Here is a 19,313-nt window from a genome sequence, read left to right on the forward strand (position 1 = left end):
GCCCTGGTCCATCCCTGTCTGCCTGTCCAGGGCCCTGGTCCTTCCCTGTCTGCCTGTCCAGGGCCCTGGTCCTTCCCTGTCTGCCTGTCCAGGGCCCTGGTCCTTCCCTGTCTGCCTGTCCAGGGCCCTGGTCCTTCCCTGTCTGCCTGTCCAGGGCCCTGGTCCTTCCCTGTCTGCCTGGCCAGGGCCCTGGTCCTTCCCTGTCTGCCTGTCCAGGGCCCTGGTCCTTCCCTGTCTGCCTGTCCAGGGCCCTGGTCCTTCCCTGTCTGCCTGGCCAGGGCCCTGGTCCTTCCCTGTCTGCCTGGCCAGAGCCTTTATTGTTTTCCCACACACGTAACTTTGCTGCCAAGAATTGACTTTTCCATGTCAGCTCAGAGAATTCAGGGGTCACGGCTTCCTTTCATCTCTGGTATTTTGATAATTGGGAATGAAGCCACTTGAGGATATTTTAGAAATCTCCACGTCTTCACAAATTACCTGCACACCCACCATCAAGGCCTGGCCCTCAGATTTCCTCATCAAGAAGTAGATGGGCTAGGGGGGTGGTGTTGAAGAAGCAGGAAACAGATCCTTAAGCACAGTGTTCTCCTAGTTAGGCCAGAGCTCAGAGTCCAGACATCTCATGCCGCAGTGACTCAGATGTGCTAAAATGACAGACCCTGACCGATGCAGGAGCCACATAAAACCAGGATGTGGACTAGACGGAATCGGGAATGGAGATGGAATGGAGCAGGGCCCCTTAGACGCCAGAGTGAACTGGCATTCTACAATACTGTCGCAGAAAGAATTGTGTGCCCCAGGGGGTCCCATGTAAGAGCAGGCATTTGGAGTTCTGGGTGACTTAGTTGGGATGATGGTGTTCGCTATCTAATGTATGTGGGGGACACCTGCTGATGGATGGAGCGTTAGTCCGGTAGTGGCAGGAAACGGACAGAGCTGGCAGCACCGACTTCTCCTTGTAGGGATGATGACGTTTCCGAATTGCTGCTGCTGGGGACTGGCTCAACCCTGTCTTCAAGCACAGCCGTGGGAAGAAATGGTGACCTCATGTACCCGAGACTCTTCAAAGCCTCGGGTGCAGGTCTCACTGTTCTCAGTCTGGCTCTTTAGAAACTTTGAGCGGCTACCCAAACAAGACACAGCCTGAGATTGTTGCCAAGAAAGTGAACTCGTGTCTTTTTGGCATGTTGGGCTTTTGGGTCTCCAGTGAGATGGGAACACATCCCCCAGTGCAGCCTCCTCTAGGGGAGGATTTCACTTTTCATCTTTGGCCTGCAGAGGAAGAGACGGGGGTGGGGGTGGGGGGTGGGATCCTGTGGTGGCTACCCTAGGGCGTGAGACAGCTGAGTTTTAAGGTGGGTGCCTTAAGAATAAACATCCATCTGTTGACCACAAACACAGCCTCTTCTTTTGATGAACGCACAGAATCCAGCAGCCTTTATTCTGGCTGTAAAGGCGCGTTCTGAATTGCAAGCATGTGGATGAGGTTGCCCAAGGTCCCCTGAAGGATCAAAGAGGCTTTGACCAATCCCTTCAAGGGATTGCTTCAAGGCCTTTCAGCCCCGGGGAGCTGAGAACTGATGAGGGTCTAGAGAGGAGCTTGGATGCAGTGGGAAACTGACGTGATGTGTGCAGGCTGGGCAGAAAGAGCAGTTCCCAAAGTCCACGTCAGAACAGACTGGAAGCGGTGCCTGCAAGTGAGGAGAGCTGGCTGGTGATGCCTGCACTTGGCCCCTTCCTCCCCATGGGGCCCCTTCCGGGTTGAGCCTTTTGATGTGGGAGAGCTGCTGCGCTCTCCCAAGGTGTAGGTGATGGCCACTGGCGTGCAAGGCTTCGCTTTTCTCTCCTCTTGGTGTCTGATGGGGCCCGTTGCTTGAGGTGTTTTGTGTTTTTTTTTTTTTTTTTTTTTTTTTGGTTTTTCGAGACAGGGTTTCTCTGTGTAGCTTTGCGCCTTTCCTGGGACTCACTTGGTAGCCCAGGCTGGCCTCGAACTCACAGAGATCCGCCTGGCTCTGCCTCCCGAGTGCTGGGATTAAAGGCGTGCGCCACCACCGCCCGGCTGAGGTGTTTTGTTTTTTAACCACATATTTTCACACTCATCTTTGCAGAGAGAGAGAGTGAGAGCGAACCCTTGGGGTGGCCGAGCCACAGGTAGTGGAGATCTGCCTGCCTGTTTGTGCTGCCCCTCACTGGGCACCAGCGGCATCTTGAATCGCCACAGCAAGGCTTCTAGGAAGCCTGCAGCATATTGTTGCCTGTTCTTCATTCTGCTCCTCTGTTTTTTATAGCCACATCTTCCTGTCCTTCTGGAGCAAAGGGACATGCTCACAAGCAGGGGGGCAGTGATGAGGAGAACGCAGAGAAGGAGCTGGCTGCAGCCATCTCAGCCCTTTGCTTCCCTTGACTGGGCGGCCCCCACTCTCCCAGGAAGGCACAGTGCAGAGCTGGGAGCCCCTAGCAGTCTCCCTCAGCAGTAAGGCCCCAACTGTTGCTCACACACTCCTTTTCTCCTCTGGTTCCCAGCCCCCTTCCTGTAGTGGCCGGAGGGCAGGCTGGGTGGGGACAGAAGCGGCCTTGGTAAGGAGAGTCTTAACCCACGAGCCATCTTACTTTGCTCTGACTAGAAGCTTGTGTATCGCCTACAGCCATTTCCCTCCCTCATTTATTGTTTCTGTTCCCTATGTATATGTCACGTGTTTTGATCATGTCTCCCATGTACCCTGCTGTTCTGTGCTGCTGAACCCTACTTCCCAAGCCCTCTCTCATATATTTTTGTGGTGGGCCCCACTGCATTTTCTTAGGTTGCTGGTACAAGTCAGGGGTGCGCCCATCTTTTCTACTGAATTATTGACACGACAGCCAGCTCTGAGGCCTGGCTTTGTTTCAGCTTTTCTTCCTTCCTTCCTTCCTTCCTTCCTTCCTTCCTTCCTTCCTTCCTTCCTTCCTTCCTTCCTTCCTTCCTTCCTTCTTCCCTCCCTCCCTTCCTCCCTCCCTCCCTCCCTCCCTCCCTCCCCCCCCCCCCTCTCTTTCTCTCAGTTGTTTGAAGCCTGCCTTGCCCTGTCCTGACTCACCTGACTCCTTGAAAGTCATTTCTCCAAGGAGAAGTCTTATTTCTCCTCAGCCCATTCCCTCTTCCCAAAGACCCTTCTGTGTGTCAGCCTGTACCTCTCCGTTCTTCCACAGTATGGCATACACCACATTTTGTTTTAAAAATATAATTATGAAAAAATACTTTCCCAGGTTAGACAGGTAGCGTGTAGCTTCTCTTATTCATCACAGGTTTATCCTCAACATCTAGAACCTGAAAGGCTCATAGCTATTTGAGTGCAAGCGTGCTTCCTGGAGGTGGACATGGGCAGAGCACTCGTGTGAGAATGTCTTAGGAAACTTCCGGGGGCTGGGAAGACAGACCCGTTCCTCAAAGTGCTCACTCTGCAAGCTCGGGGACAGGGGTTTGGATCCCCAGAGACCCTGTAAGAGGATGGGCGTAGGGGTGTGTGTCTGCAGTCCTGATGCTGAAGAGGCAGAGATGGAGGACAGCTGGATCTGCTTGCCAGCTACTCCAGTCAGATCTGTGAGCTCCAGGTCCATTGAGAGAATCTGTCTCAATAAGGTGGAGAGGCATTGAGAAAGACACCTGACATGACCTCTGATTTCTACACACATGTGCACGCACACATGCACACAACAGCAACAAAACCCCAGCACACACACACACACACAAATGAAACCTTTTATTTTGTGTGGTAATTAAAGAAGGTAGATTTGGTCTCTTAAACTCTGTGGATCATGTGTTTTTAGACTTAACCTCTTTAGGGCAGGGGACAGAGATGAGTTTGTTGTAGCTACTGAAGTTAGGGCACGTGTGTTATGTATGCAGTTGAATACATGGGTCTGAAACTCAGGTAAACAGGCCATTCTTGGGGAATAGATTTGGAGATCGTGAGCATGGTCTGTGCAAAGGCTCCCTGGTGCCCCAGCGTTGATACACAGCAGAATGGGCAAGCAGAGACAGAGGCTATGTGTGGAGGCTCCCAGGCTTGCATGCTCCAACTAGATTTCCTTGCCTGAGGATTTATCCATTTGTTTTTCCTCACAGAAATGGCCTCCACCTTCAGCCCCAGAGAGTGTAAATTGTCCAAACAAGAGGGCCAGAACTATGGCTTCTTCCTGCGCATTGAGAAGGACACTGATGGCCACCTGGTCCGGGTGATTGAGAAGGGGAGCCCCGCAGAGAAAGCAGGGCTCCTGGATGGGGACAGAGTTCTCAGGATCAACAGTGTCTTTGTTGACAAGGAAGAGCACACACAGGTGAATAGACACTTGGGGTTCTAGCACCTCTTCAGCCTCCACATCTCTGCCCACTATGATTTTGGGAGGGGGGGGTCTGTGGAGCTTGGTTCTCTTGTGGCTGCCATTGACAAGGATCTCTCATATTTTATGTTTGGCCGGTCTAATTGCCTATAATGAACTGAGAATTGTAAAAAGTACTATGTGGCTCAGTGGGTAAAGGTGCTTGCTGCCAAGCCTCATGACCTGGGTTCAATTCCTGGGACTTACATGGTGGAAGGAGAGAACTGATTTCCCTAAGTGTTCACATGCATGTGCCATGGCATGTGCCCTATTATAGAACCAATCAATCAATCAATTAAAAAAATGTTCTACTGTAACAGTGTCAGGTCAAACATGCATTGCCCATTTGCTGTGTGCTAGACAATTTTATCTGAATAAGCTAGAGCTCGCAGCACAAGCCTGTGAGGCATGTGTGACTGCACAGACGAGGCAGCCGTGTGTGGGTGACTTAGCTTGTTAACACTCATGCAGTGGATATATGGGAGAGGTGGGCCTTGACCCCTTCGGTATCATTCTCCTTTCTCTACACCATGCACCCCCCGCCTCCCCAGACCTGAGAAGCCCTCTTGTGCTCTCTCAACCTCCCTAACGCTTCGGCCCTTTAATGCAGTTCCTCATGTTGTAGGAACCCCTGACCATAACATTATTTTCGTTCCTACTTCATAACTGTAATTTTGCTACTGTTATGAATTGTAAATATCTGATGTGCAGGGCATCTGATACATGACTTCTGTGAAAGGGTTGGGTCATTCAATCCCCAAGGAGTCACGACCCATAGGCCGAGAGCCACTGGTCTTGAGCATTCATTTTTGGGAAAGACCAGTCCTTGTAAGTGCTTCCTGGATCCCCACAGGGCCAGGGTCCCAGTCTAATCCTCCCCTGTGTATTAGGAGTATTGGGGTGAAGGTGTCTGGTACCCCTCTGCTTAGGGTATGGGTGTCAGGTCAGCTGGTAGACCTGTAGGAACATGTGACGAACACCTTCCTCCTGCAGCTGGTGGGGGGGGGGAGGTGGTTATCAGGACACGGTAGCCTTTTAACGTTTCTCCTTTCTTTAAAGGTGGTGGATCTGGTCAGAAAGAGCGGGAATTCAGTGACTCTGCTGGTTCTGGATGGAGACTCCTACGAGAAGGCTATAAAAAAAAAGGTGGACTTGAAAGAATTGGATCTGAGCCAGAGGGAGCCAGCTTTGAATGATAAGAAACCAGGTCCTGTGATGAATGGGGCAGTGGAGACGTGCGCCCAGCCACGGCTCTGCTACCTGGTGAAGGAGGGCAGCAGCTTCGGCTTCTCTCTGAAAACCATCCAAGGTGAGCTGGGGGCGGGGTGAGCAATGGCCTCCGGAGGGCCGAGGTTGTTAATGACATTCTCTGCAGTCGTTAGGAATGCCCACAGCAATGCCACTCTCTCTTCCTTCCTCTCCAATCCAAATCTTTCTCTGCAGTTGTCCAAAGAGAGATCCGGACTTTGGACATCAGCAAGGGCTGAGTGGAGTAGGGTCCCAGGCTCTCTTTCCCTAGTATGTGTCAGGCTGGCCCTTTGAGGTCAGGGGTTCAAGGGCTGATGCCTCTTCATTGTTTTGTATTCCCTTGATTTTTCAAGACAGGGTTTCTCTGTGTAGCCCTGGCTGTCCTGGAACTCACTCTGTAGACCAGGTTGGTCTCGAACTCACAGAGATCCACCTGCCTCTGCCTCCTGAGTGCTGGGATTAAAGGCGTGCACCGCCACCGCCTGGTTTCATTGTTCTTTTCTAGCTCCCAAGATGGAGGGGAGGAGGTTCTTCATGATAGCTATGTTGAGTGAGACTGACATCTCTTTTCATGACCAAGAGAAGCCAAAAATTCAAATTTTTAGCATCTGTTACCACGTTACAACCCCGGAGTAGCTGTATAAACCCTGCCCTCCTATGACATTATAATACTCTAAGTTGAAGCCTAGTCTCACTTGTCCTAAGATGTGTCCCTGACCTATGCCACGAAGGACATACTTGAGAATCCCCGACCCTTGGAAAGTCTTAGAGGCCCTGTTTCTGTGGTTTCAGAGGAATGCACCATGCTGCACTGTCCACTGGAATTCTTTAGTGTTTCTCCTAGGAAACCGGCCAGCTTGTTGGCTCCATCTCTAATTATTAAACAGAGAAGAGGAGGTTGGTAGGATCAGGAAAGATGCTGACACATCTTTTCAGAAATCAGCTTTAGTACGAGAAAGGGCCATGAGGTGAGTGCTAGCTCATCACCGAACACTAGTGTTGCCCCTGTCCACATTCTCTCTGGTCCTGGAGAGGACTGATGGTGGGCTGTGTTTGGTGGAAGACAAAGGAGAAGGCTATTTGACAATTTAACATGGTTTTCAGAGGTTTCTACGCAAGAGATAGAAATTAAAACCATGAGAGATAGTATTATTAAACATCTGTATTATTAAACACAGTGGTGTTGAGGGCCAAAGAACCTTGGTATTTTTAGAAATCTATTAATGGTAAAATAGTGTTAAACAAAAGACAAGGGCTGGTGAGCTGGCTCACTGGGTAGAGGTGCTGGCTGCCAAGCCTGATGACCTGGGTTCAATCCCCAGAGCCCCACTTGGTAGGTAGGGGGAGAGAACCAACTCTGACCTCCATATGCATGTTATCATGTGTGTGTGCATGTAAGTGTGCGTGTGCGTATGTCCACACACACAAATTAACATTAAAAAGTCCAAATTCACCATCTCCTCACTGGGCTCTTGTGCTGATGCATGCAGTGAGTGGTTTGTTAGCTTTATGGAGAGAATGTTTTATTAATGACAAACTGCAAGATAATGGTGAATGTATAAGAAGCCAAGCAGCAGTTGGCTTGGAGAGGAAGCTGACACATAGTCCCGCCAGGAATAAGGTTTATTAGAATGAGAGAGGGTCTCGAGGCCATGATGGGGTTGTGTGTGTGTGTGTGGGGTGCATTAGACAATGCGATGTATGGAGAGTCAAACATGGTGGGATCTTAAAGGGAAGGGCAGGCTTCCCTTGGAAGCCAGGAGAGAGAGAAAATGGATGAAAGAGTGAATGAACAAGCTAACCACATGAAAAGGACGACTGGGGAGGCTAGAGGAGCCTCTTCAGAGGTCAGCTCTCCGAGCTTTCTCTGAGCCCAGAACAAAGGAGAGGTCTGGCTTTTTATCACCTCCTAGGGGTGGTGAGGAGTTTCCCATCACGGAATTGAGTTCAACACAGCCATGTGTGGCCAGGAGCATGGAGGATGCCAGTCAAGAGCTGGCAAGTCCCATCACGGGTTCTTTTAACTCTGTTCCAGAGAGCCACAGGGAGACCTTAAAGGCGCCATCCTTGTGTTCTAACAGGCAACAGGAGAACTGTTAGTGTTCAAGGAGCTGGTGGTGGTCCTCCTCCTCCTTACAAGTACTGTAGATGGCCGTATAAAGCTGCCCTCAGAATAGATGGAAATGTTAGCGTCTAGAAAGAATTACTAGCACACCTAAACCACACCACACACATGTGCTCCTTCTCCTCTTCCTCCTCTCTCCGGCCTTGCTGGGCTGCAGCAGAGGTCTGTGGACGCCAGTGGTATGTGATGTTAGGGGAAGGAACAGAAGCATTGACTTCTAATTGTACAGCTGCAGAGATGGATGCTGCGTGGGTATGGATCAGTACTACTGGTTCAAGAGGCCAACGCCAGACATTTATTTTTAAATTTCCATTGATGTGTGTATGTGTGCATGTGCTCATGCGTGTGTGTGTGTGTGTGTGTGTGTGTGTGTGTGTGTGTGTGTTCATGCGTGCCATGCTGAATGTGTGGGGTCAGGGGACAACTTACAGTTCTGTTCTTCCACTATGTGGACCTGGGAATTGAACCCAGGTCATCAGACATGACATCAGGTGGCCTTATCCTCTGAGCCATCTCACCGGCTTGTCACAGAGACTCTCGCCTTTCCTTCAGTCAGACTGAGACTTTCTCTTCAGACCAACAGACCCGTGCTGAGTAACAGCAGGGCCCAGCTTCGTGCTAGGAGCTGTAGCTGAGTTGAGAGCCGAGGCAGAGGGCAATCTGAGTCAGCTCTGAAGGTCTCCGGATCTCTCTCCACTCTTCTTCCAGGCAAAAAGGGCGTGTACCTGACTGACATCACACCTCAGGGAGTGGCCATGAGGGCTGGGGTCCTGGCCGACGATCTCTTGGTTGAAGTGAACGGAGAAAACGTAGAGAACGCCAATCACGAGGAAGTGGTGGCGAAGGTAATCCTCAAAGGGCGCTTTTCTCCCCTCTCCTCCCGTCCACTCCGTCGGAAGTGATGGAGGTGGGTGGCAGCGCCTGCCTGCCTGGATGAGCGTGTGACGGGAGAGCATCTTCTAGGTGTTTGTATCGAGAGCGCACAGTCACTGGTGGCATGGGCGGGGCTAACAGGGCTCCGGCCCCTCCCCCTTTCAGTTTCCATTTCCACGTTTACTTGTAGTCAACCCCATCTGAAAGCAATGGAAACTTCCAGAAGAAACAGATAGTTCATAAGTTTAAACAACTGTTCCTACAATACACTGTTGTAATTGATTATTTGTTAGTCACTGTGTCCGACTTGTAAATTAAACTACTGTAGGCGTGTGTGGGAGGAGGAGAGCGCACAGACGGGGCTTATTACTGCTTGCCGTCTGCGGGTGGCTGCTGCGTTCAGTGACTGACAGGTGTCGGGCACAAGGATGAGGACGCTAGATACCTTCTGGATGGAGGTGTGGGCGGCAAGGGATGGATTTCATCACTACTCAAAACAGAATACAGCATTAAGTTTATAGGTAACGCCTCAAGTCCATTTAGTATTTCCACACTCCGGACGGCCATGGGTAACAAACCATTCCTGCCGGATGTTGGAAGGCCCCCCAGCATGCTGACACCGTAAAAAGGCTCTCTTGTTGGGGTCAGATGGAGCCTTGGACACCGACCGACCTCTTGTCCTGTAGAATGGTCTCCCAAAGTTGACCCTTACTCTCTTTTCTAAAATCCCATTCGGCCCTTCTCATCCGCACATCTTTCTGCTCTTTAAGAATTTGGGCTCCCACTTGAGTTCAGTTAACATCTGTGTGGTTGGCTGTTTTCCCTCAAAGTAGCTGGATAAATACCAGTCAGGCCGGGGGAAGCATGCAAGAGCTCATGCTCAGGCCCCGGACCCGAGCCTTCTGCGCCTGCGCCGCATGGCAGCCTTCCTCCCAGGGTCCTCTGTGGAGGCCCCCGGCCCTCATCTGTGTGTCTTGCTGCAGGTGAAGAAGGCGGGGAGCCGTATCGTGTTCCTCCTTGTGGACAAGGAGACTGCCAAGCGCCATGATGAACAGAAGACACAGTTCAAGAGGGAAACGGCCAGTCTGAAACTGCTGCCCCACCAGCCCCGGGTGGTGGAGATCAGGAAGGGAAGCAATGGCTACGGGTTCTACCTGAGGGCAGGCTCTGGACAGAAAGGTGAGGCACCAGCCTGCAGACCTCGAGTCCCTCATCCATGGTGCAGGCTCACCAAGCTCCAGCCCCGCCAGGGAACTCTGGGGGAGTAGGAGGCAGAGCGGCTCACATTGCCCTGGGCGGCCTGATGCTGGAGTCTCAGTTTCCACAACGGAGTGGTCAGGCAGAATTTAGGGTCTGGATAGACAGGCGGCGGGACTAACTCGGCTCTCTGAAAGAAATCTGAATTTGGAGCATTTGCTGATTTCTGTGATGTGAATACCCCAACTTTTCCTGACTTTATGTTGCCAACGTAATGGCCTTGAACACAAGGTTGAGCACATTGCAAGCCTCTGGAAATTTCCTCAGGAATCTCATGCTGGGAAAAGAGAAAGCCTAAATATTTGGTGGGGAAAGGGGGCAGGCATCCAGAAGGGACTCACAACTTATCAGACCTCCTTTCGGAAGAGGGCAGGATGGGCTGGTGGTGCGTGGAGCCTTAACCTCACTTCAAAACCCTGAAGATAGACTTGAAGGGGTCACTAGATCCCTTTGCCCTTACCAAGGTGGCTATCTTGAGTAATTCTCGCCTTCCTGCTATTAGTTTGGATCAGCTTATGGAGGACTAGTGGCTGAACTTTGCTTGTTGGGGCACAGGTGGGGACCCCCAAATAGGGCAGTGCCAGCCTGGCTTCGAAGGCTGGGAGGCTTTGTGCTCTGCACCCCTTCCTGCCTCTTGCCTCAGGGTCTCCCCGTGTACAGACTGACCTTGAACTTGGGGCCCTCCGGCTTCCACTTCCCTGGTGCTGGCCCCTTTCCCTTCTGTGGCTTACCTGCTGGGTACGATTTGTGGCTGCAAGGATGCCCACGGACTTCCTAGGAACTTCTTAGCCCGCCACTTTGTCGAAAGTAACCATCAGACGCTTTTAGTAAACACCAGGTTCCCAGTCTTTTAAGACCCTCTCATGGTTTGAGGCTGGGTTTGCTCCAGGAACAGGCTAGAGAGTAGATCTGTAGGGGCCCTGGGGTGCAGAGAGACTGGGGGAGTAGGATTCAGCATGCCTTGATACCGATTTCTTCAGGCCCAGGGATCCAGCAGAGACCCCAGCTCGTATTTGCTCGGGGGCTTTCCTGGTGACTTTGCTTTGTGTGGGGAGGGTAGGTCAGATCACCAAGGACATAGAACCTGGAAGTCCAGCCGAGGCAGCTGGCTTGAAGAACAACGACTTGGTGGTCGCTGTCAATGGCGTGTCCGTGGAAGGCCTCGATCACGACAGTGTAGTGGAAATGATCAAGGAGGGCGGAGAGCAGACCACACTGCTGGTGGTGGACAAAGAGGCGGACAGCATCTATGGACTGGTAAGTAATTTCTGGAATGCATGTATTCCATATAAGGATGTATATTCACGCACATATTCATGCACTAGGGCGGGGCTCCTTCACTCACGCCCTCTGACTAGGAGCTGAGTCCTTTGTCCTTCAGCCTGGAAGGGGCATAACAACCATTAAGGCCAGGCTGTGGCTCAAACTGGTAGTGACAGGAGAGTGTTAAATGAGTTAGAAATTCCTGGACTAAAAACTTTGAATTTGTAAATCAGCTGAAGAATGACTCTTGCTGATCTGGGATAAGCTATGAAGAATAGGAATCTCAAACTGGACAGAGGCGGCCCGGACTTCTCAGAGCTGGCACAGGCGTAGATGGATTTATTTGGTTTTAGATTCATTTTTATGTGCGAGTCGGCATGTATGTACGTGCGAGTCTGCATTATGTATGTGCGTGTACATGCCGGGGTCAGAAGCGGGCATCAGATCTCCTGGGGCTGGAGTTACGGGAGGTTGTGAGCCGCCTGTTGTGAGTACTGGGAACCGAACTTGGGTCCTCTGCAAGAGGTGAGCGCTCTTAACCTCTGAGCCATTTCTCCAGCCCCGAGAGCGGATGTGACACTGTTGCTGGTCAGCAGGCTTCCTCAGTCTTGAGTAAAGATCTGGAAAAGTTGATTAGTTTATTGCTGTCGATGATGCAGAATCACAGCTCTCACCTCAGAAGGAAGAAGAATTTATTTGGAGTTAAATTTGAGGGACCATGGTCTGAGAACACAGATTTAGGTTATCCTAGGTCCCACCATGTTCCAACGTGGAGGCAGTTCAATGGGGTTTTTATAGTAACAGAAGAAAGAAAGGTATAAATCAAGGCCTAAAAAATACACTTGTGGAAACAGGCAGGTTACAGTGAGTTCAGGGCCTCAGATGCTGTGCGACAGCATGTAGCCCTTTGGTTGATGAAGAACAGATTTTGCTAATATATTCCAACTTGTTTATCAGAATGTCCGAAATGAGAAGGAATCCCTCGTTAGGCTACAGTTCGCCCTAGAGGAACTGCTGGACCTGCAGCATTCCCACCTGGCCACAGTCCTGGAATTCTCCTTCACGTTGTCCTCAGTGAACACAGTGGAAACATCACCAAGAGCCACACTCCCTCTTCTTGTTGTAATAGCTGTTCGCGTGTGTTAAGGCTTTTTAGAAAAGATGCTATTACTTTTAAACCGTGTATGTGTGTGGTTGTGTGTGGGCATGTGTACACAAGAGCAGGTACTCACAGGGTCCAGAGGAGGGTGCTGGGTCCCCTGGAGCTGGAGTTACAGGCAACAGTAAACTGTTTGATGTGAGTGCTGGGAACCAAACGGGTCCTTTGCAAGAGGGGCATGTGGTCCTAACCACTGAGCAACTCTGCTCCCAACATTTGATAATGCTTTATCACGAGAGCTGGGGTCCAGTCCAGTTTAGCAGATGTCTGGGGGCCATCTGCCTTGCTGAATGTTGGCCACAGGGATAGGTAATGGTCTTCTGTGTGTTACGCAGTAATGGAAGCACCTTGGGGCATGGCAGAGGGAGGAAGAGTATGGGTGGTAACACTGGCCTCTTCTTATAGCTTGGAAACTAAACTTGGACACTGAATGACTTAGCAGAGTATTTGAACTCAAGTTCTCCGATTCAATTCATCAGACCACACATGTTCTCCTAAATCTTGATTAGATTTTTCAAGATACCTTTGTAAACAAGATTAAATAATTAATCGGATGGAGAAAAAGAATGGATTTGTTAGCTAGTTGAATAATCATACCTAGAGAATCTCTGGTATTGGGATAATGTCAACCTGGACAGAAGTCTCTAATGGTGTGTACACACACACACACACACACACACACACACACACACACACACACACACACACTACTTGTTCCCATCCTGATTTATTACATTGGGATGGAGACATGTTTAATGTATTTTCAGAGGATTTAAAGGAATGGTGAGTAATTGACAGGAGGATGTGATTAACATTCAAAATATCTAGCCAGGGGCTGGGTTGATAGCTGTCACACACCCTCCTAATCAGATTAGGAGGAATAAAAATGAACAAGACGAACTAGAGATGCTTTTAAGTACTAGTCTAACTTGAAAGTAAACTGAATATGAAATGTCGAGAACATATTTGGTACTCCAAAAAGCTGCCCCCCCAAACAAAACAAAACAATTTAAGGTTACATTAATTGACTTCTAGAGGTAGTCGGTCAGACCAGCCATGGAAGCACTAGTAATGGAATCATGGGTAAGCGGTCCTGAGCTCCAGCTTTTTTGGTTGTAAGGTAGCATGAGGGGCAGGGAAAGGACTAATTTAGTTAACATTTAGCACATGTGGATGTCTCCCATGAATGACCATTGAACATGTGGATGTCTCCCATGTATGGTCAATGAACATGTGGATGTCTCCCGTGTATGACCATTGAACATGTGGATGTCTCCCGTGTATGACCATTGAACATGTGGATGTCTCCCGTGTATGACCATTGAACATGTGGATGTCTCCCATGAATGACCATTGAACATGTGGATGTCTCCCATGTATGGTCAATGAACATGTGGATGTCTCCCGTGTATGACCATTGAACATGTGGATGTCTCCCATGAATGACCATTGAACATGTGGATGTCTCCCATGTATGGTCAATGAACATGTGGATGTCTCCCATGTATGACCATTGAACATGTGGATGTCTCCCATGAATGACCATTGAACATGTGGATGTCTCCCGTGTATGACCATTGAACATGTGGATGTCTCCCATGAATGACCATTGAACATGTGGATGTCTCCCATGAATGACCATTGAACATATGGATGTCTCCCATGAATGACCATTGAACATGTGGATGTCTCCCGTGTATGACCATTGAACATGTGGATGTTTCCCGTGTATGGTCATTGAACATGTGGATGTCTCCCGTGTATGACCATTGAACATGTGGATGTCTCCCATGTATGACCACTGAATTCATATTGTGTCCAGTTCTGAGAACCTATTCTGACAAAGTCCTGCAACCAAAAAGGTGGTGACGGAGGGGATGGGACAACACTGGGTGCCACCCTGAAGCAGGACAGGCTTCCGAGGAGAGGAGCAGCCTTGAGAATGTAAAAGGTTGGCAGGCAGTGAATCCTCATTACTGCCCAGCTGAGTGCATGCTTGCTCACCTTTTTTCAAGAAAATAATTTGAAAGGCTGTTCCCATACTGAAGCTCCAGGGAGCTATTTCTGTAGCTGTTAGAAATGGGGACAACTTGACTTCCGCAAGGCCTGTTTGATGTTGTACATTGATGCTGCACTCTGAGGGTTTTGTTGTAACTCCTGAGGAACAAAATCTGTGATAGAATGATGTCAGCGAAATCTTCCCAGTTTCGGTTAACTTGAGGGGAGTCTGCCCACTCTGCAAGGTGGGCTTCACGGGCTGGCATGGGGGTGGGACGGATCTGAGATACAGTAGTAAGTCAAACACCTTTAACGATTCCTGACGGGGCTAGATTCCCGAGTGCTCCAGAGAGGGATAAAAGCCGTCCTGTTTCTTCTTCCATGCTGGGCACTCTGAAGCCAGGGGTTCGTCCCCAGGCAGGCAGAGCTGCTCTGCGTGCTGGGAGAGCTCAGGGGAGAGCTCAGGGGGACTTGGGTGAGTGATGAGTCACCGGTGAGTTCCCACATCTTCTAGCCTCTGCAGTGGAGCATTTGTAAACACATCTCTGGGGCTGCATGGGGCTGAGCTGCCAGGCAGGCAGGAAGGCAGACGAACCCCACATTTCACACTTGCTGAGCATCCACAGTGACGAGGTGGACAGTGTTCCTCATTGCTTGATGGCCTCCGCCTTCTAACAAATGTCTGGACACCTGCTGACCTCAATTTAACTGCTGAGCAGGTCCAGAGCACACCCAAATCTAGCCCCCAGCTCGGGCAAAATCCTCAGCCAGCTAAGTGAACTCTATTAAAATACAAATTTTTAAAAAAATCGGGGATGGGGATTTAGCTCAATTGATGAAGTGCTTACCTTGAAAGAGTGAGGACTTGAGTTTGACCCCCAGGACCTGTACTCAAATGCCAAGCCTGGTGACACAAAACTGTCAGTGCTGGGGAGGCAAAGACAGTCCCCTGGGGCGTGCTTGGCAGGCCAGGCTAAACCCCTGGGTGAGCTTCAGGCCAGTGGGGCTGCCTCAGAGTTAGAGGTGTTCCTAGGATAACTACACAAAGGCATCAGAATAAAGAAAACAGTTCGTTTCCTGTTCTCTCTATTCGAGACCATGGCTATTGCTTTCTTCGTGGCCATGCAAGTGAGAGGCACCCGAGTATTTACAGACGGGAGGAAGCGTGGCTTGAGAGAAGAGCTAAGATAATTCCAGTAAACAGCCAAGTAAGTTGGCATTACTGATGCCAGCCCTAGAGATGCCGAGCAGCTGAGGGACGGAATTCACCGTTGCTGCTGCATGTGGTCACCTCTCCCGTTTTTAGTGTGTGGAGTCGGTCTTTTCTGATGTCTTTGAGTCTTCTGTTAGTCACAAAAATGGTTTGTCTCTTGGTTTTTTAAGACAGGGTTTCTCTGTGTAGCCCTGGCTGTCCTGGAACTAGAACTGTAGACCAGGCTGGCCTGGAACTCACAGAGATCCACCTGCCTCTGCCTCCCGAGTGCTGGGATTAAAGGTGTGCTCTACCACTGCCCAGCTGTCTTTTAGTTTATATAATGTGCTTGAAGACAATTGTACTGAAAGGCAGGGGACAGCAGGACTTGGCTTAGCCCCTTAGAAGTGTTCCCCACGGAGGAGTGTAGGCCATGTTCAGTGATCTGCCTGCTTTTGTGGAGCTAAGCTAGTATTTCGTTAGCTAGCTTTGGGGTTTGGTACAGAACTCTATGCTATTCTATCTTATGCACTTGTATGTGTGTGGATACATATTTCTGCCTTCTCTGGCTGTGGCAGAGAAACTTCAGAGTCTACAATCAGACATGTATGGCACCCTGTGTATTAAGTCATCATGTTTAATGAAGTGTAACTGCTCATACATGTATTTTTTCCCCTTTGTTTTCAACAGGCTCGTTTTTCTCCACTTCTCTACTGCCAAAGTCAAGAACTGCCCAATGGTTCTGTCGGGGAAGCTGCAGCTCCTGTGGCTGCTCCTCTGGAGGCCACAAGTCCAGACACTGTGGAGGATGCGGGGGACCATAAACCCAAGCTCTGTAGACTGATTAAAGTCGACGACAGCTATGGTTTCCACCTGAATGCCATTCGGGGTCAGCCAGGCTCCTATGTCAAAGAGGTCTGTATGGGAACTGCTCCCAGCAGCCGGGAGTTGGAGGACTAGTCAGTCACATGCCCCACCTCCAGAAATGCTACCGTCCGCTTTTGTGCATGTCACAGTGCCTGTACCCTGTAGGGACAGCCAGTGAGACCTCTGCCGCTCTCAAGTTGGGATCACAAGATGGGGGCCAGATGCCTCCAGCCCAAAGATGTTCAGTATGGTGCTTGGCCAGTGTGTGGGGTAGAGGGGGTGTGGCCCCTCAAGGAGAAAGGTGTGGTTATGTTTTCAGGAGGGAAGCTGCCGGGCACACTCTCACCCATGTTTGGAACTCTGACACTCAGAACTTGTGCTCACAGGTACAGGAGGGTGGCCCTGCGGACAAGGCTGGGCTGGAGGACGAGGACGTCATCATTGAAGTGAACGGGGAGAGCGTGCAGGAGGAACCCTACGAGAAAGTGGTGGACAGGATCAAGAGCAGCGGGGAGCACGTCACTCTCCTGGTCTGTGGAAAGAAGGCCTACAACTACTTCCAAGCTAAGAAAATCCCCATCTTTTCCTCCATGGCTGACCCCCTGGACGCCTGTTCTGAGGACAGAGGAGGAATGTCAGCAGAGTCAGAGCTTGACCCCCATACGGCAAGAGAACGAGTAAGTGGTGACCTGCTTCTCGGGAGTCGGAACACAGGGCGACCAACCTGTCAGGGTTTGGGAGGAGAGGAGGTAGGATGAGGACAAATTTATTGTCTTCTTAGAAATGTGGCCTCAGTGTGGAGCCCAGGCTGATCTAGAACTCGCCACCCTCTTGTCTCAGCCTCCTGAGTGCTGGGATTGTGGCTCATGAGGTTATTTTCTTAGCACGCGGCTGGCAATCAGTAAATGAAGATTTTATCAGAATCATGATGGAGACCATCAGAAGAACCAGCTTGGTTCTGCCGCCTATCAGCGGATTTCCTGGCTCTGTGCTTTAGCTTGCCTACCTATAAAACAGGGATGATGTGTACAACCGTTTTCAGAATAAAAGTATTTGAACAGTGCCTGGCTCACAGTGAGTAAACACACAGAGACAGTTAGGACAATATTTTTTCTAGTCAACTTTTTCTTCATAGATGAACTTGAGATTCAAAAATGAATTGATGGCCAAGTTCATAAAAGGAAATTTACCGGAGTCAGGTTTCTGATGAAAAGTCTCACTACACTTTTCCTTTCCACTGTATTAATTCTACTGATAGATTAGTAATGTCAATTATGGTGCTTAGTGGTCTTATAGAAAACGGATTACATATATACACATATACAGTCATATATATATAGACGAGAACTTCATTTTGCGTTAAGTAGGAAGCCAAGCAGCGATGTCAGACCATGTCTTCTAGGAGTGCACGGCTCTCCTCCCTGACGCAGGCCAGGCTCTCCTGCTGCTCACACTCTGCCCATTTTTCTTTTCCACAGACTCACAGCACAGCCTCACATTCTTCTTCCAACTCTGAAGACACAGAGATGTGATGAGAACTAACGTTGGTTTTGGCTACTGAATTCCTCTTACATGTCCAGGAGCTGCCTTTCCAAGGAAGGCGCTCCCTGCTGGCCTCATTAGACCTCTAGAATCACTCATTCCACGTGTCGGTCGGTCGGTCTGCCTTTGTAAGGGCTGCTCAATTTAGCTGGAGGGAGTGGCCAGGTTCTTTCTATGTGATATCTGCCCAAGTACAACTTTCCATTTTTGCTGATGAAACCTCTTCTGTACGCATCTTGAGCACCAGAGATGATTCATTTGTGTATGTGTGAGTGTGGCTAATAAAAGTTTCAAGCAGACATCCTGTCGGAGGTGTGCTTCTGTAGTAATGCTGCAGCTAAGAGCATTATTCAAGTGCTTTGGGAGTTGGCTAAGGGGATCTGGATTTGAATAGTGTTCTGTATGAACAGTTCATGCTTTTCATTTGCATATTTCATTTCTAGAAGCCCAACATGACAAAGTACACACTATGACCTTAGTAAGAAAAGGAGACTTCCAGGCAATACATTGCAGAATTTTCTTATATTGCATTTGAGTATTAAAAAACATCGCCTTCCTTTTACGGTCAGAGAGCGTGTATTCTAGGACAGGAGAGGGCTGTTGCAGCTAACAGCTACTCACTGTCTCCCCACACAACGCGAGAGGAGGCAGAGGGAAAGACAGCCTGAAACTCCACCACTGGGTTAGTGTAAGGCATCCACTCTTCACTAATTTAAAAGGAAATTTAAAAAAAGGCATACCTAAAATCTTTTGGTAAAATCTGTTTCAGTTGTCTATCATCCCTTTCCCAAAAAGAACAAACGACCTTTTGGTTATTTTTATGGGGTAAAGTTGGGTGAAGAGGGATGCATTTGATGTTAGACCACAATAACCTAGCACGCCACGCCAGGCTTGATAAGTGAACTCAAGGCCACAGTGTCACAAACTCTGATTTTACTCAATTTTTGGAGGGAAGCCACCTGAGGAGCACAGGGTATCCTCATGCCCGACCCTCACCCTCCACGCGTGCACGGCCTCAGGCCCACGCATGCTCCCTGCAGAAGGCTGCGGGCTCTCTCCCTCCCGTGCCTCCGTGGGAGCGCCTTCTGACTCCGGCACTGCCGCAGGAGGAGGAAGGCCAGTGCCGGGTGCAGAATAAACCGCCCCGGCAGCTCCTCTGCTCACAGAATTGAAGGCCCAGGTGGGCCCGCTGTGTCTCCTTCCTCAGTCTGCAGAGGTCTAAGTCAGGGTGCCATATGCTTCTCTGGTGCCTGCTTGTGAGCCAGGTAGAGGAAGAGGATGCTGGAGAGGGCACTGACGAGGAAGATGACGTCAAACCAGCGGTGGTAGAAGTTGAACTGAAGCTCCCCAAGGACTTCCGTGATGATGGTCCGGTACTCGGGGGGCATGCTCATTCGGATCAGCAGCACAGAAGAGACGAAGTACATGCCCTGCAA

The 19,313-nt window shown here is 49.9% G+C and overlaps 2 protein-coding genes across 4 annotated transcripts in view; one reads left to right on the forward strand and one right to left on the reverse strand.

Annotated features, from left to right (window-relative positions):
* Pdzk1 (PDZ domain containing 1) overlaps positions 1 to 18,176 on the forward strand; it is a 31,964-nt gene extending 13,788 nt beyond the window's left edge. For both annotated transcript variants that reach the window (XM_076574620.1, XM_076574621.1), the window contains exons 2-9: positions 4,100 to 4,311; positions 5,413 to 5,662; positions 8,435 to 8,571; positions 9,583 to 9,778; positions 10,917 to 11,113; positions 16,159 to 16,383; positions 16,722 to 17,012; positions 17,814 to 18,176. In XM_076574620.1, coding sequence (XP_076430735.1) covers positions 4,102 to 4,311; positions 5,413 to 5,662; positions 8,435 to 8,571; positions 9,583 to 9,778; positions 10,917 to 11,113; positions 16,159 to 16,383; positions 16,722 to 17,012; positions 17,814 to 17,867 — 1,560 coding nt within the window. In that variant the 5' untranslated portion in view covers positions 4,100 to 4,101 and the 3' untranslated portion in view covers positions 17,868 to 18,176. The remainder of the gene's footprint in view (positions 1 to 4,099; positions 4,312 to 5,412; positions 5,663 to 8,434; positions 8,572 to 9,582; positions 9,779 to 10,916; positions 11,114 to 16,158; positions 16,384 to 16,721; positions 17,013 to 17,813) is intronic.
* Positions 18,177 to 18,788: 612 nt separating this feature from the next.
* The window catches only part of Gpr89a (G protein-coupled receptor 89A), a 40,181-nt gene continuing 39,656 nt past the window's right edge, over positions 18,789 to 19,313 (reverse strand). For both annotated transcript variants that reach the window (XM_006982597.4, XM_076574622.1), the window contains exon 14: positions 18,789 to 19,307. In XM_006982597.4, coding sequence (XP_006982659.1) covers positions 19,101 to 19,307 — 207 coding nt within the window. In that variant the 3' untranslated portion in view covers positions 18,789 to 19,100. The remainder of the gene's footprint in view (positions 19,308 to 19,313) is intronic.

The sequence above is a fragment of the Peromyscus maniculatus genome, chromosome 6 (genome assembly GCF_049852395.1).
Source record: "Peromyscus maniculatus bairdii isolate BWxNUB_F1_BW_parent chromosome 6, HU_Pman_BW_mat_3.1, whole genome shotgun sequence".
NCBI lineage: Eukaryota > Metazoa > Chordata > Mammalia > Rodentia > Cricetidae > Peromyscus > Peromyscus maniculatus.